Raw genomic sequence first — 17,576 nt, forward strand, 5'->3', positions numbered from 1 at the left:
AGAGGTTAGCCAGCTAAACAATAGCAGCAGGTGTGACCGAGCACTCCAGGGGACTAAGAGATCACAAAGAGCTTGAATTTTCAGAAGCGGTGGCAACGATCAGAGGGCAGTGAGAAAAAAGGAAGGGGGTAAAAAAAAGAAGACTAATCAAAATGGAATGCTAATTTTTGGTCACAGTGGAATAAAGGGCTTTAAAACAAAAGGGGTGAAAAAGGGAGTGAGCTCAATTATTAATTCACAGAGTTAACACGATCTAATAGCCTGGCTGGGAAATGGCTTTCTGCAGGTATAAATATTTCATAAAGCTCCCTGGCAAAGTTGTTTTTTCTTTTTTAAACACATCTGCATAATGCATCAGGCTGGGACTGGGGATGCAGATGGCTACGCAGCAGGGGAAGGAGGGGGTACTGAGGTGCAACAGCAGACAGGAAGAAGAGCAGGAAAGAGAGCCGGCTTCACACATCACAAAGGGTTTACATCGCGGGCAGGTTAGAGGAAGTTAATGCTCAACATTTAAAAGCATTTACCACAACAAAGAGCCACACACACGTAATTTGGAACGTTTCAAAAGGGCAAAGGCAAAGTCGCAGCTTATCTCCAGCACCTGTTTTTGAATTCTACCACCTCAGGACTAAGCCCCTTGTGAGTGCCTGCTGGTAGCAAGAAACTTTCTTTCAAAAGCTTGAAACTGCATAATTTCTGACAGAACATGAGCCATCTCTGCGCATGTACTTGGTAAAGGTATTTTCAAAAGAGCATGTCACTGGCTATCCTACTAACAATGTGAATTTAAGACATGAAAAGACAATTATCTTATCAAATCAAGGAAATTTCAAGGCTAACCTAAAATCTAAGATGACCATTTAGATGATTGAATAGAATTTTTTCCCCCTCGGTAGTCAGATACGCTTTGCAAAATCCAAAACAATACAGAGGCATGCAAATTCTCTTGACACAATATTTGGCAACTGATTTTGCTGTGAAAATAAAAGTCGGGGGATATGGAAGTGCCAGGAGGTAGAAATACACATGAGTGGTTTGAGCTTGTGCACTTACACTGCCTTAATATACGGCAATCAAATAAGAGCAGCAAATTTCATATTACAATCACTTCAAGCACACTTATTTGTGAAGCAAATGGTTGAAAAATAGATAATTTGCATTTGTAAAAGCACTCTATGAGAGGGGGGGAAAAGTCAAAAACACACCAATCAGCTGTAGTGTTTTGATACTTTGAGACAAATGTTTAACCCGGATTCTTTTTCTGTGTTTTGTCTGTTTACTGCAGGCTGAAAAGTGAAGGTGTGTCCAGTACCTGAGATGCCAGCCTCCTCATGGCTTCCTCCTGACGTCGCCTCATCTCTGGGGTCCCGGGACAGCTGCCTCCTCCGAGGGTGCCATGCGTAGGCTGGGGTTGGGTAAGAGGAAGCCCCTCTCCATCTGGACACAAGGCAGCCAAACACACTCAAGGGCAGCTCAAACATGTGAAATATTTTTACATAACGGCTGAAGACTCATTAAGATTTCCAAAGTACTGCAATTTTAAACTGGAAGTCAGCTTGGGTTTTTTTTTTTTGTGATTACTAAGATTGTGCAGTCAAAACCAGGCAAACCATATTTAAAATTAACATATGCCTACGTTTGGGTGAGGCCTGGGGGCTGTCTGAAGCAATCTGTCTCATGCGGGTGCCGTGGCAGCTGAGCGCCACCAAGCGAGAGATAATCGCCGTCTTGCCGAAGCCGATGTTGCCTACTATCACCACGCCCTGGTTGGTGCTGACGTTGGGGTTGTTGAGGTGGGCGTCGATCTCTTGGAAGAGCCATTCGCGGCCGGTGAAGACCGAGTCCATGGTGATGCTGGGCACCTCAAACAGCAGAGGTTTGAGGGCGATGTCTTGAGGCCGATAGGGAGCAAAACGCACTGCGGGGTTATAGAGAATGAGTTTGTGGTATTTCAGCGACAAGCTGTGTCATTACTTTAATATTTTGTAATAATAGTCCACCTTGTAGTTGCGTTAGTACAAGTAATAATATATTATACAGCGTGCATGAACTCGATACAGGTGCATACAATGTATCCATCTGTATTAGTGCACAATTAGCTACACATTGGTGCATAATATGGCAGTAAATGCACCACTGATTTGATGTTTTGCACACTTATCCCTACAAGTTGTAGCTGGAGTAATCCACTTTCTGGAACACTAAAGGCAAGAAAATGTAACTTTAAAGACTTAAAGATGACAACTTTTTACTTCCCAGGAATTTATTATTCACACCATTTTATTGTCGATCTTCCCCACTTACCAGCCCATATTTTACAACAAAACAATCTTTGAGTTCACGTGGTTGTCAAAGATATTTTTTAAGAAGTCGAGGGAGTGACTGCTTTTAACAGTCATGGCCGACTGTTGATTCTACTCACTAGGGGGAGTAATTAAACTAAAGTCCTGCAGAGGTTGGGCATCTTTTCAGCACAACATATGGACCATTAAAGACTAATGAGGCTAAAATGAATCTGGTATGAACTTCAGAAGCTGTGTGATAAAAATCTGTGTAAAAATGTAGTCTGCTGCCTCTGAGTGTCATCTCCCAGGCCTCATCTTTTAAACTGGTTGGAGTTTTGAGAGTAAAAACACGCTCTTTTCTAGGCGGTGTCATTCCTTTAAGTGTTATCTCAGCATTTGGCAGCTACGCCCGATTTCGAGCTTAGAGTTTTACGTGAATAATCCAAACGCTTTGCTGGTGAGAGTGTTGGAGCACATGTAGCGCATTAGCCAGCAAGCAGAGCGAGTTTGAGCAGAACACGCTGCCTGTTGCAGCAAATGAAAGTTGAAGTAACTTACGTGACTGCGATTGCCAGGCATGGGTGCTATTTGCAGAAGCTGGGACAAACAGCAAGCGAAAGACAGAGAGAAGAAGAAAGAGGGTAATGAGAGAGAAGCAAAAATAAGGCAGTGAGGACAGGAATGGAAACTGACAGCGGTGTGCAGTGTGTCAGAGCACAGGGTAAGGTGTAACTCAGTGGAGGGGGGGGGAAGAGGAAGCAGCAGCATCAGCACATCATCATGTCAGAAATATGGGGAACCACCAGACCAGGGTCGATTACTAATTGAAATCCTTTGAATTACATTGAGCGCATTTCTCAGCATGTCTGGAGGGGAGGTTGGAGAGGGTTTGCACTTTTGGGAGAATCTAATTGGTTCCATTGCGCTGGGCGAGATCAATCAATCCCCATAAAAGTAATTGAATCCAGTTCGAGCAGTAATTCGACCCCGTGAAGAGAGACTCCAACCTCAACTCCACAGCCTATTTTGCTCAAATGTGCGCATGTGCATGTGTGTTGAAGCCCGTTAACTGCAATTTCACATAAAATATTCCAGAATCTGAAGTTATTACAGGGAGCCTCAAACGAACTGTAAAAATCTGATTTTCACCTTGGTTTTCGTTTTGGGTTGTACGCTGGGGTAAAGTTTAATCAGATTCTTGCAGTATGCAGTGAGAAACAGCTGCTGGTCAGATAATAGCCAGTGCAGTAGTTCATTTCACACTCTGCAGCATAGTAGCAAAAAAAAAAAAAAGCATGCTGTGAGTCAGAGCAGTAGAAACTATACATTAGGAGAAAGATGGTGAACGTGTACAGATTTCTTTCTTCAGTGTGTGCAGGTACAGTGCTGCAAATTATGCAGGGGGCAAGGAGGGAGTGAGCGTTGCATTAGAGCTGTATGTCTTTTCTAAAAGACTTCAGTTTGCTGATAATGAGCTGATATTGCTCTTAATGTCCTGTACCACACAGCACTTCAAAGTGCTGTTGCAAGCACTAGCTCTTTTTCCAGGAATGCTAATTATAATCGCAGAATCAAAAAGAAATGTGACGATTACGCTGAGAATATCCTGTCTTATACAATCAGCAGAAATGCAGATACATATGGAAGTGGGTAAAATGCTGCTCTACGTTTATACCAAATGAACGGCCAGCACTGCATTTTACTGCACTAAGCTGTGTGCCAGCTGCAGCCCAGTGTAATAAAAGACGTTTCATCCATATTCCCAGGTCAGATTATTTTAGTGCTAACTCAACAAACACACACAGAGGCAGACAGAAGCGACTCTGTGCTGATGTAAAATTCTTCCAGTTGGGTTTTACGCTAGGAAGGATGCGAAACTGGTGATCCGAAAGCCACCCAGTGTTGCAACTTACAATAGCTTAGATACCTCAGGTCAATGAAGTAGGAAGCTAAATACCCAGAGACTCAGTTTTAAGTGGTGCTAATCCAATTATCTTGGGGGTGACTGAACGCCAAACGTGCCCGTAAAGCTTCTTCCGTCCTTGTGGAATTACTAAGCGCAACCTCACACCATCCTCCAAATGGCAGAAACGATTACATCTCTTCATGCACGTTAAGTCGCACAGCCACCGCTGCTCCACTGTGTCAGGTATTTCAGGAAAACATGGCAGCCATGTTGTGAACAGGGGCTAGGGGAGTTGTTTGGATGGTGAGAGCAAGTGTGTGTGTGCGCGTGTGCACGATTGAGAGGGATGGTTGGCAGTTACTCATAATCCTGCCCATAACACTCCACCTCAGGCAGCATTGAGCAAGGTATCACTCCACCTCCCCCTCCCCGTCCTCCTCCTCCTCCCCCTCTAACGCCAACCCTCCACGGCCAGACGGAGTGAGAGTCTCAGACTTTTTAATTATTCACCAGGTGAGGATGACTCACGGTGACTGAACAGCCTTGAGAAGGAGGGAGAAAAAGAGGAGGAGGAAGATGAGAAGCAGAGGAGGAGGAAAGGAGAGGAGAATGGGAGGTGGAGGACAGAAACAAGAAAAGAGGGAAGAGGAAAGGAGAGTGAAACTGGCACAACAGTGAAGGAAGAGGGGATATATTAGGGAAGGAGGATGATAAGCAGTTTAGATGATCACCGCTTGTTGCAAGGGGCTCTTGGGGAGTGTGGTGATGGGTTATCTCAGGTCAGGTGAACAACTTCCCAGCTTAAACTTAGTTTGTTGAAGGATTGTTTTTCTGTAACTCGAGTTATGTCTTATAGCAGTTGATGTGGAGCTACAGCTAAGCAAATACATGGCCAGAACAACAGGAACTTACATAATATTTGCTGGAAAAAAAAAATCTGATCTTATGTAATTTGCAGAGCAGGCTTAGAGCAACATATTACACCTGGATGTGCCTATGGCTAATGCGTGATCTTAAAAATAACGTGGTAACCGAATGATCATTTCACATATACTATTTCCTTGTTGGCATAGCAATTACTTAACTTATGTCTTAGAACCAAGCAAAGGAAAAAAAACTATGTCATTACGTTACATAACATGCAAAACCCCCTGAAGAACCCCAACACACACTTAAATATTACAAACCTAGATAGCTGGAGTCAAAATGCATTTATCAGATGCAGACTGCATAAATTATGACTTTGTACTCGGAGAGCAAATAACAGTATCTGAAGCTCCGAACAAGTTAGTGCACTGTCATCAAATCTAGACCATTATCTAACCACATTAACTAAAGCAGAAATGAGAACCACCTTTCTTCTTCAGTTGTGTTTACTGTAAATAAATGTGTACTGTAAACACCACTGTAGTTCTAATTAGTGGCCCTAAACTTTTCTAGACATCACCTGATGGAGGTGCATGTCAGCAAATGTTCAATGCAACTGGACTGGACGTCAGAAGATCTTTAACGTTCAGATCGTGCAACATGCCGATCTTTCCCGGCAGGATCTGCATGATATCTGACAGCACTTGGAGAGTGTAGGTAAAAGTCAGCTGTTTTCTGCAATCCAGGCAGCACCCTCACTTACACAAAGCTGAATAATTCTAGCAGAAGAAAATGTCTGAAGATGACAATTTCCAGCTGTGTGCCAACTGTGCGAAAAAACAAATGTGTGAAATAAGTTGGAAAACAAATTTTAGACCACCGTTTCCAACTTTAAGGAAATTGCACTTCACAACATGCATTTTGTTTGTTTTTTCTGACCTGCAGTGCTTTTGTATCCATATATAATGTTTGTTCTAAGTTCCCCCACTTCTGAACTCTACAGAATACTCTGCGAATAATAGAACTAGACAGCACTCTCCTACTGGTGCACAAAGCAAAACAAATAACTAATTAGCAAAGAATTAGCAGAAGTGAGTCTTTCCAGAACTCTCTATAATTAAAGCACTTTGAGGAGTTTCAAGAAGGAATTATTTTGTTTCAGCCTAATTAACGACTAAAGGAAGGATGCCACCGAGCAGAGTTGGGGAAGGAAGGGTGCCACCGAGCCGAGGTGGAGTACCACTAATGTTCACATCCTGTCACGCTGTTACAAACACGGGTGCGTGCACACATGTGACATGAAACATCTCTAAAAAGGGGATAATTTTTTTAAATAACCAGGTCAATGCTGCTCAGTTTTTCAAAAGTAATCGCTATGAAGTTCATTCTAAAAGGCTGAATGAATGAATGCACATTTGTAGCTCGAGCGAGTACTTGTGGTATATGTTTGCTATAAGTGGGGCTTACTGGAAAGAAATTACCATGCTCAGGTTAATCAACAACAATAGATCTCTATGGCACAGATGAATAAACTGCATCATGCTTCATAGGTCATACTTGTTAGCGGCATCCATTTATTCTTTGCTTTGGTATTCTTGTGTCACTTGTTGACAGTAAGAAGAATACTGCACATTACAAACCTTATCCTTTAAATGTCTAATCAAATGCAGCGCTCAACTGAATTTCTAAGAGTTATTACTTACTTTTCACTCCTGTCAGGGAGTGTGTGTATATATGTGTATATATATGGGAGTAATAAAATCATTTGGAGTTAAAAATATTTTATCAGCCAAAAGGTGCAACCATCAGCCTGTTCTGTGTATGCGAGCCGAGGTGAAAAGATGGTGAGGGGTGAAGGGATGGAGTGGAGCGACGAAGACAAGGAGAGAGAACGCAAGGATAAATGTGTGTGCAGTGTACAGTTATGTGAGAGTTTGCGGTGAAAAGATAAGGTGGGTGGTAAATCTTAGAGGTAGGCAGGCAGGAGCACAAGAAGGTCCATTACAGTCTGACTCACTCTCCTCAAAACAGCAGCACAGCTTGGGCCCTCGATGGCTGGCATCAAACGAAGCTTCGACAGAATCAACCACAGAGAGAGCTGCATCTGTCAGCTGGCTACCACCTGATCAATACTGTACATAACCAACAGTCTCCAGTAAGTCCAGATCCAGCAGCCTCTCATGCAAAATACCCAGCGAGCCTCTTTCTTAGATGTAGAATCTGTCTAAATGTTTGCATTTCACATCTATTATTAAAATTTTATGCACAAGTTTTGATCACAAAGAGCAGGGACCTGGTAATACAGCTAAGGTCCAGAAATATTTGGACAATGACACAATTTTGTAAGTTATCCTCTTATTTTAAATTCAGTGAGGCGATGTACAAAGTACCAGGATATGAGGAAGTGCAGACTTTCAGCTTTAGTTCAAGGGACTTCTTAAAGATTTTGCACTGTTTAGGAATTGCAGAGGCTCAAAATTAACTTGACAATTAACTGACAAAAATTTCCGTGGTCATGTGAGGCCTGTTCATTATTCTATTCATGTGTGAAGAATTACAAACCGGTACTATATAGTCAAAAATAAAGCAGGTCATCATTAGAAAAATCAACAATCTGGTCAGCAACACCAAAAGGCTTTCAAGACAACAGAATACAACTGAAGTGGATGATCAAATAATCTTTTCTTTGGTTCATCCTTAAGTCTGAGTTTTCCCTACTTCAAGTCTGGTTTCAATTTCAAGAATTATTTGAGGTAATTTGTCCCCACATAATCTTCTGGGGAAAACACTGTTCTTCAATTCTCTTTTCTCTCTCTCTCTGTCTCATTCTCTGTCTCTCCTGATGAAAGCAGAGGAGCAGAGCATTCAGGGAGGCACTGACACTGATCCAAGGAGGCAGAAAGCATGCTAGGATGCAGTCGTTTGGCTTGTAAACACACTTGGCTGCCCTTAGAGGAGGAAGGTTGAAACAAGTGGCTCTGGCAGTAACAGTGAGGCTTTGAGAGCAACTACTTCTTACCCAATGTCTCCTGTCTTTTCCCTTTTCCTTCATGTCCATGTCCCTCCTTCCCTTTCTCTTCCCTATAAAACCTCTTTGACTCTGTCGCCAGCCAGCTGCCCTTGAGCAGGGGAATCACATCGCCGCTCAGTCGAGCACAATCTCATCTAAGTGAGGTCTTAACAGGTGTTTAAAGCACACAGGGATGCATATCTGTGTTCGCTCGGATGGCAGAGGGCTGTCATTACAGCGCTCATTACTGGCTAAGTGATAGAGGAAGAAGGGCAAGGGGACACATAATGTGACATAAGGCCATTTGGCCATGTGGTAAGGAGGCTGCTCCATCACAGAGGCACTCGCTGCTTTCGAGACTTGAACAATGTGCAGTGAAGCGGACTCTGAATGTTAAGCACAGAGACAAATTTTATCTTAGTAGTGAGACAGTATGACAAAATGCTCATTGTGTGCGAAACGGAAGGACGACACGAGGACACAACAGACAACAGCCGGCGACATCCGGAGTTCAGCACCAACAGCACAGCCGCACCACTGGTCTGTTATAAGAGCTTAGCGATACGTGCAGGCATTTGCATCTGAAAGACACCGCAGAGCGCAAACGAACCGTCACTGACTTTGATTTGAATTTTAAAAATAACTCGCTCGTCATGCAGCTTCGCCTTGCGAGATTTGTTGTTTGTGGATGAGAAACAGAACAGAACAGCGTCTCGATCGCTGCGTCTGAACTGTGGATGACGTGAAACAGCTGGCCGATCGGTGGAAAAAATTAAAACAAAACAAATCTACTGATCACAGAATCATCCGAGTCCTTGCAATGCTTCACTACAGTAAATGACTGCAATGGGTCAGTTTATAGCATAGTACATATACATAAAAGATGGGCGTAGCCTCCAGGTCTGAAAAGTGAAGCCTTAAACCTGTGTTCTTTCTAGTGACCAGCAGGGGGCGGATTCTGTGGTTATTTAGAAATCCATGAGAAAATGACTACTGCTCACTTCATTTATGGCCTTTGTAAACTTTTCCTGTTGAGATTGTTATTAAACCCAGATCTCTAATGTTACCTGGTACAGCACAGTGTTCATTTAATAGCTTATGGTCTCTGAGAGTAAAATAACCAATTAGGAAGGATATGATTCACCACTGCATGAGTGTGCACTCTGCTTGGTTTCTCCGTGAGATCCACACCCCACTGTCATATTCCGGTTATAAAAACAAAGATCACACAAATGCTCAAATCCAAACTAAATGTCCCCATAATATTTAGAAAACAAACAAAAGAAATTAAAGAATTGGAGGATATTTTGTTGAAAACTATCAATACGTGGTGAACAGTCACCTACTGCCTGATTTGTACATAAATAAAGACGTTGTCATCACATATTGATGCAGAAATGGCACGAAAATTAAAGAGTCAAACAAAATGCTCAACGAAACCTAAGCACATGCCATACGGTATAAAAAAGGTGGACATATACAGCATGGCATTTATTAATTTTTAGCATTTAAGTGCTTCATTCGATGTTATAACAAACACCTTTTGTTTTTTAATTGTTCTTTAAAGGTCAATTCATTATTTGGGATTGATACATGTGTTAAGGGTTTATGACCATATAACTTTGCCATCTGTCTGTGAGTCAAGCCATATTACTTTCTTTCCTATCATTCTTCCAATATACAAAATCCAGATATCCACTAGTTTGAGATTTGTACTTTTAATTACTAAGATACCAGGATGTCAACTTTTCAGATTAATAATTTTCTATCATAATACATTCTTCATACCTTTGTATTTGGAGTCTTTATATAGAGAGGGGAAGGCGGATCTCACTAATGTGCCAGTTTCTTCATTATTTCAATGCATAATCAGTTCAAGTCTGTCACGTGTAGCTCTCATAGCCAGCGTAAAGACAATGCTTAAAGTCTTTCGTACTGAACAACTGATAAGAAGGTTAAGTAGGTATATAAGGAGGTCCACGTTTGTGCAAATGTGTGTGTGTTTGTGCTCTCCTTTACTCTGGCTTATTGCTCACCTCTCAGATCCTGCCCGGAGCGACCCGGCCCGCAGGTGGTGCTCTGTCTGGGCATGCGCAGCGAGGTGCGTAATGGAGTGTGCCTCTGCTCATCCAGGTATGCTAGATCCTCCAGGTGGGCCGAACTGGTAGCTGTGTGTTTGTGTGTGTGAGGCAGAGGGGAGACAGAGAGGAATGTTTTAAGAGTGAGAGGAAGAAAAAAAAAAACAGTACTGTCAGCACACATGTGCATTCAGAGACTACAATAACCAAACCACACAAACACAGGCACACACACACTTAAGGTGGCAAAGGTTCATGTCATTGTCCTGAGGCAGCTGTCAGGCTTCTGCTCTCCCACTTGCCGACTCCTACAGGAAAGAGAAAGCCAGCCCTACATGGTTATGTCCTAAAATTCCCTCTTCTCTGTGTCTGTCACGCGGCACGGAGACAGATGCCATCCGGCCCCTCTCAGGATTAATTAGCTCAGTAGACAAATGTCTTATTCATGGAGTGAACACCGTCTGACGCTGGCTGCTGATTGTTCACACCACACTGTGTCTTCAGGGCCAACACTCGGAACCACTGAATGTTAAATGAGATTAGGCGCCGTCAGTGTGAGTAAGCACACAGATTCCCCGTCACACCTGAACCCCTCGGTTCAGTAAGAGGTGAGAGCGGGGAAAGACGAGGCAAATGCAGAAAGGATTAAAGGGACTTAATCGAGAGGTTGGTGGTTCCTTGACAGATGAGCGCCGAGTTGCCAAGTCACCACGTCACCGCGACATGCAGATTTTAAACACGGAAACAATTCAGCCAGATGGCCTGAAACACTTCACATGATGGAAGTGCACCTGTAGACTCAACGAAGAACGACTTCCGCAAGCTTTGATGGATAAACGCAGATGGACAACAATTTTATAATTTCCTGTCATTTTGCACTCCTGAATACATTTGGTCTGCTCTTCCCATCTGTAATCCCAGACCTCAGCAGTAACCTCGGTGTGTACATCATGATCAACAGAATGGGTTTCAGTATTAGTAATCCAGAAAAAAATAAAGCAGCGCTCCGAAATTTGTCTTTCACGCAATACCTGAAGTTTTCGAATTCCTTGAAAATTCAAATTCAAGGAGTTGGAGAGAGGTGTGACCGAAAATCCATGGCTCTTCTCAGTTCTGTCGTCTGCCTCTCTCTCTCTGCAGGCGTTCTAAAAACTAAGGCATGGTAAATCTCAGAGGAGCAGGCCTCTAAGCCCGGCACCTCTCGCCTGTGTAACACTCACCAGCACCTCAGCACTGATCCATGTCCTGTCCTTGGTTCAAAGAGTGGCTTCTGTGCCACTGGAGTTAAGCTTAGTCGAGTGCAGAGCATGTGTACTGGCTGTGTTTGTGTGTTGCTGACTGCCTGAGTCACCCCAGCCATGGACCCAAAAAACGAGCCACATGGGTTTCCCAAAATGGAGGGAAAATGGCAGCTGAGAATGCCGAAGCCTCAGCCCTGGCTGAATTGGGAGGTGCTGGCCATCCAACTAGGCTAAAAGCAAGGGCAGTAGAGCCATTAATTTGCTGCAAAACCAAGGAAGAATGACTCAGGCCTACAGGGCTGAAAAGTCTCTTTTTTCCTTTTCAACTGTGTTTGAATGCGAGGACTCAAATCCGTGTGCTCATCGTCTCTATCTGCAATGCAGCAGGCTGCTGGGGATCACATTCACAGTTCTCGTGCCAGTGCGCTAAGACTACACGGATAGTGAAAAGAAAAAGAGAGGGGAAAAAAAACCCAAGTGTGGAACAGTGAGAGAATGGAAGGTGTACCAAAAAAAGTGAGAAAAAGGTTGAACTCTGCAACAGGGAGCTTTGGGTAATGACAGCCACATCAGACACTTCCTGTTTATAAGAGCGACAAACGGCATAAACGCACACACGCTCACACACACACACTCGCAAAGACCAGCTGGGCTGCTATCCAGAGCCAGTATCAGCCAGGAAGTCGACTACTCATCACAGATATGAGGTAGCTGCTGGAGCTCTGTATGCCTCGCTGTTCTCCTCTCATCTACCAGAGAGATGACTTGCAATGATAAATAATGGAGGTAGAGGTATTTAAACAATAATTCTGGGTGTTAAAACACCATGTATCTAAGCAGACTAAAGCCAGAAAGGAAATTAGGAAAAGAAATGAAGGAAAAAGGAAATCAATGTAGACTGTGCATCCCCCAAATGAAAAACGTTATCTCAAGTGAGCCGTTACCTTAATTTAGTGAATTTGGAGACTAAAGAGCGAGTCTTCTCTCTGAGAATGGATATCACAGTTCCCCAGGCAGTTATATCTGTTGGTGCTAGATTCTTGAGACGTCTATGTGTTCTTGTAAATACATAGTAAATTACGTCATTAACACCTGCAGATTCCACAGTATTTGCATCACTAATCTGGCAACTTCAGGTGTAGACCTTCATTGGTTAGTTACAACAAAAAGTTTGATGTATGTAGACTTAGAAAAATAACACCTACACCCAGTGGTAACCTTTAAGACTGCAGTTCCTTAAATGGCCACTAGAGGCTGACTCTGAAACTGAGTCAATCTCCACAAACTCCCATGTTAAAAAAAGCTTTAAGTTTTAAAAGAACAAAACAAAAAAGCCTAACATTAAGTTTTACAGTGGCCCGATTACATTAGTGTCTAAATAATGAGGTGAATTGACATACAGGCAATAACGTTTTTACTCTTGCCCATTAGGCTGTTATTTATTTCCAGGTTTCAAACATGACTGAATTCACATGGGTAATATGAGGTAAAACTTCGCTTTGGATTTTGTGTGAATGAAGGAGGGATTTCAAGTTATTATGTAGCCACAGCACGAATTGAACACAATGGCTGAATTATCGTCAGCTGTAGTCACCGGGCTGAAAATCGTGGCGTGTGTTTGTGGCGTTGGTGCTTTTTACAGCATTTTACATTCGATTGGTTGGCAAAATTACGGCACTGAAAAAATGCTTTTGAACGATACAAAATTGGGCTTTTTAAAATGATAGTCTATGGTGATTGCCTGGCTTTTGGTGCAAGAGACCACTGGAGAAACTTAAACTGGAATGAAACTACTTCCAGGGTGGTTTAATTTTTTTATCCCTGAAGGTTGCCACTCGAATTTCCTGCTTTGCTGGAAATTCAAACAATTTGTTTAACACATGCCGGTGTCGCGCTGCTCAGCGCATCATTTCATGCCGCATTACAGTCGGTTGGTTTGTAGATGTAGGTCACAGCAGAAGTCACATTGTGAGATATTAAATTACTGTCATTATCTGAATTTTGTCCCAGGCTATCTTTGGTCACAAGGCTTTTAAAAACAGTCAGAACTGAATCTGTGCCCTGTGGGCACTGAACGAAGATATCACCATCAGTCTTTTACATTTCATCATCCTCTCTACATGTGGCCATAGTACACAGTACATAGCAAATAAAAACAAAACTTTTTTTCATTTCGCCTTCGCCTTGGTTAAAAGAGCTAAGTGATTTTTTTAACCTTAGACTAGAAATATTTTGCCTGGAAACATATTTGCCATTAGTGTAACAAATGTCTGAGTTTTGTGTCCCAGTTCAATTTTCCTGTTTCGCAAATAAAGGACAAGTAATAGTGGCTAAGAGCTTGCCTACGTACAACTCTGCATATCCTCGTGTTGATTATGCTAATAAGCTATATTAGGCTGTTTATGCTAGGCTAAAAAATTCAATTCTATTGAAAGCTTATTAGCATAATCAACACCAGGATATGCAGAGTTGTACGTAGGCAAGCTCTTAGCCACTATTACTTGTCCTTTATTTGTGAAACAGGAAATAAATACATGTAATAACAAGTAAGATTATATTTATAATTAATTAATCATCCCTATTGTTAATTTTTTTTTTATAATTTTTAAATAAAAACCAAAACCGTATCCCTAAAAACTACAAGATTCCTAAATCAACGTGGCAGTATCGTCGATTCCACTGTTTTCATTGGACTTCTACAACAAATCAGCGAGGTGAGAAGGATCTAGGATCTAACAAAGGCCATCTAGTGTCAATGTGGGAAATGTTAGCCTTCTTTTTTCAAGCCTAAACAACAGTGGTCAGGAGTTCCCACCCTGCGGTTTAACCATTTTCACTCTCCTTCTGTTCAAATTTTGTTTGTAAGTCCTCCAGTTTTACAATTTACTCAATACTTGTCTTAATCATCATGACGTGTGAACGGACAAAAAAAAATAATCTTGGTTTTGGTTTCTCCTTCCTCCATATCTATCCTCAGCTCTACCAACGCACTGGCTTCATTAGGTAATAGAGTAGCCCCCTCCCTTCTCTCTTTCCTCCCCAGTCGCCTTCTGCTCTCGCTCCGTATCGCTCTCCCTCTCTCCCCGCACATCAAAGCGAGTCTCTGTCACTCTTGGGGATAGAAACGGTTAATGCCTGGGGCTTTGATGTTCCACTGCTGTGTGAGCCCAGCCAATCCTCAGCCTGTGCTTGCCTCCCATCCCTACATCATCTAATAATTCTTTGTGGAGGAGAGGCAGAGCGAGAAAGAGAGATTATGATTACTCCCTTTCACTCCTCTTCCACATGTATCCATCTCCCACTACTCAATATGGAATTCCTGTTCCTGACGAACACAAATGCCATCAGACAAATCATATGCTCTTTTCCCTTTTTTTTTTTTTTTATTCTTCCCTCGCTCACACCTTTTCTACTCTCTCCATTTTATATTTTGCATCATCTGCAGCTTATATCATGTCTTTTAAGCCGTATCTAGCCCACTCAGTCTCTTTTGAAGATCTGACTATTGCGGGGCGGAGATGAGATCGAGGATGAATCTCTAAACCCGACAGTGTCTCTGCGCTGCCAGACAGAGTCAAACAGCAGAACATGACCAGCATAAAGAGAGGGTCATAGCTGCAGTGACAGACCTTGTCAGGCATATTACAGTGTTTAGTGAAATATATAAGAGAGTCTGCACGCATGTACTCTTTTTCCAGGAGGAGTAGGTGAAGGTATAACAGAGCTCATCGTCTGTAACAGCCTCTCTGATGAGAACAATATTACAATCAGGCCCATTAGGGCAGCCTCTGTGTTATAAAACTGACATTTTTTCCTAAAATATTTACTGTTATGTTCGGGAGCTTTTCAAGGCCAAAAAAAACCCCAATATCAACAAGGCCTCTGTTAGCGATACAAATGCCAGTTTCTCCTGTGTAATATTCTTCCAGCCGCAGTATGTTATTCTGCAGATGCTCCCTTTCCCACACTGTATTATTCTGCTGCATGGTTTCAATCTACACCAGAGGGCTGTGAGAGTTTAACAAAATACCAGCATGGATTTACACTTGCCCAAAATTTCAACATAACCCCATGACAGCTAGAAATTGGAGCAGTTTTCTCCCAAAAATGAAGGAGAAATGTAATCAAATCAAAGCACATGTGAGCTACTCTTATGAATAAACCAAATTTTAGGGAACTGCAGGAGAAATGTAGTTGAGACCTCAGTTTTTAAGTTACTCTGAAATGAAAGAAGAACCCCCACAAGGCTACAGATACTCAAACAACCTTTTGTGGTACAATAAAAATACAGGTTATGTCATGCAAATTAGCCTGCAAGACGCTAAATATTTATATATTTAGGGCCTTTGCGATCACAAAAAAATAGCAAAATAATTCAAAAGGAGAGGATTACAGTTTGTCCTGTAGGACAACAAGCATGGGAAGAGAGGCTGAAAGGAGTGAAGAGGAAGCAAGTAAGAAGTCAGAAATAGGGCGTGACATGGCTAAACACCAGCAGCTCAATCCAATTTTGCCAGAAAAGGCTCCCTAGCTTGGCAAAATTTGTATGCTGCATGGTCGTTCGCCTGTAAATAACCATATTTTTGGCTTCCTGGACAAATACCTTTTTTTAAAAACTTTCACAGTTGAGGGATGGGGAAAGAGAAAGGGACTCACCAGCCACAGAATTAGGGCGGGGCATGAGGTACAGAGGGATGGAGTGGGCAGAATGGGAGGACATGCTCTCCAGGTTTCGCTCAGGGATTTTGTTGAGGCTGTAGGTGGAGGCGGTCATGTTTTCATCCACCCTGTATAGGAACGAGTCCATGCCTGATTTCTGAGACTGCCACAGTTTCAGGTTTCCCCGCGAGCCTTCGCCGTATTTGCTGCCTCGCTCCATGTTCTCCGAATAGCTGGTCAGAGTTGCTGCAACACAAACGATGACACAGTCTTTTAGATCATTTCTTTTGTTTTAGACACTGGGTTTGTTTGAGTTTCCTTTGTCATCTTTTCACCCACCCAGCCCATCTGCTTTCACATTTATTTGCTGTTGTTCTGAATCAATGGTATGTTGATGCAATGCTTTCCTCATCAAACTGCAGGTGTTCACCATTGTTGCCAGGAAACAATGACGGCACCTGCTTCGACTTTTGCCTCGCACCAGAGAGCATTTCGGCGCTCCTGATTCCTTTCAATTGATGCATAAATGCCACAGATGATGGCGAGGTATCAAGCTGCTTCCAGTTGGTGTAAAGACCAGGCAAGGACCTTCGCTGTACTGGGAACTGATCACAGACCAGATCAAAGAAGACTTTTGGACAGTACCTTGCTCGGGTCTGGATATGGCATTCAGAATGACCATTTTTCTTTTTGTTGGTCATGACTCAGATTTAAATCAAACTGTTTTGCACAATTCAAAATATCATTTTACGATTTTTGGCTTTAGCACACAATCAGAGTTGTACAGAGTGGTTTGGAAATGCACAAGCCCGTTTTCCCACTGCTGGAACTCTCAGGCGTACTTTCTTTAGTTTTGTTTTCGTGGCAACCCTGCATTCCTTTTAGCTTGGATACCTTGTAAAGGCATTTAAGTGATGTCTCTCCTGAACTGACTGCATTTCAGTAGTAGTAGTAGTAGTGGGGAAAACAAAATTTGTTTTGCTTTCTATACACAACAATACAGCATAATGCCTGTTTATTGATCTTAAAAACACAGCCACAGCACAATCACAGACAAAGCCTAGTCAGCGCCCTGTATATGGCTAATTTAACAAGTAACAAATACAAATCAGTAATGTACAGAACAGATTTATTAAGGTTTGCGTGCACTGCTACCATCTCGGATTATGAAGTTAGGTTTGGTGCGGTTTATTCCAGCTCAGATTTCCAACGTCCCACCTCAAACGGAAAGCAGCATTATTTCCTGGGGGAAATGTAGTACCTACTCCGGGGTAGTTACCTCCACCATAAACCCAATAAAGCTGCCATTAAGGTCAGCCAATGGGTCAAAACCTGGAGTCGTCTGATTGGTTAATCTCAAGATGTAGAGATACAGTTTTTTTAAAGAACCAGCAGAATTACCATGTTCACCCAACTCAATGGCCTAGACATAAAAAAAACAAGGAGCCCCAAAGACCACAGCAAAACAAAAACGAATGTACTCATGTTCATTACGGGCGTTTTATGTGAATCAGCACGCAGATCTCA

The 17,576-nt window shown here is 42.5% G+C and overlaps 1 protein-coding gene across 10 annotated transcripts in view; it reads right to left on the reverse strand.

The window, feature by feature from the left end:
- Nucleotides 1-17,576, reverse strand: part of tanc2b (tetratricopeptide repeat, ankyrin repeat and coiled-coil containing 2b) — a 166,455-nt gene that overhangs the window by 21,182 nt on the left and 127,697 nt on the right. For 8 of the 10 annotated variants that reach the window (XM_040038987.1, XM_040038986.1, XM_040038992.1 and 5 more), the window contains 5 exons: nt 16,047-16,295; nt 10,108-10,239; nt 2,847-2,885; nt 1,640-1,921; nt 1,316-1,440 (listed from right to left, as the gene is read on the reverse strand). In XM_040038987.1, coding sequence (XP_039894921.1) covers nt 1,316-1,440; nt 1,640-1,921; nt 2,847-2,885; nt 10,108-10,239; nt 16,047-16,295 — 827 coding nt within the window. The remainder of the gene's footprint in view (nt 1-1,315; nt 1,441-1,639; nt 1,922-2,846; nt 2,886-10,107; nt 10,240-16,046; nt 16,296-17,576) is intronic. The other 2 variants (XM_040038989.1, XM_040038991.1) reach the window with 1 other exon arrangement.

This window comes from Simochromis diagramma, unplaced genomic scaffold, assembly GCF_900408965.1.
Source record: "Simochromis diagramma unplaced genomic scaffold, fSimDia1.1 OVJJ01000402.1, whole genome shotgun sequence".
Taxonomy (NCBI): domain Eukaryota; kingdom Metazoa; phylum Chordata; class Actinopteri; order Cichliformes; family Cichlidae; genus Simochromis; species Simochromis diagramma.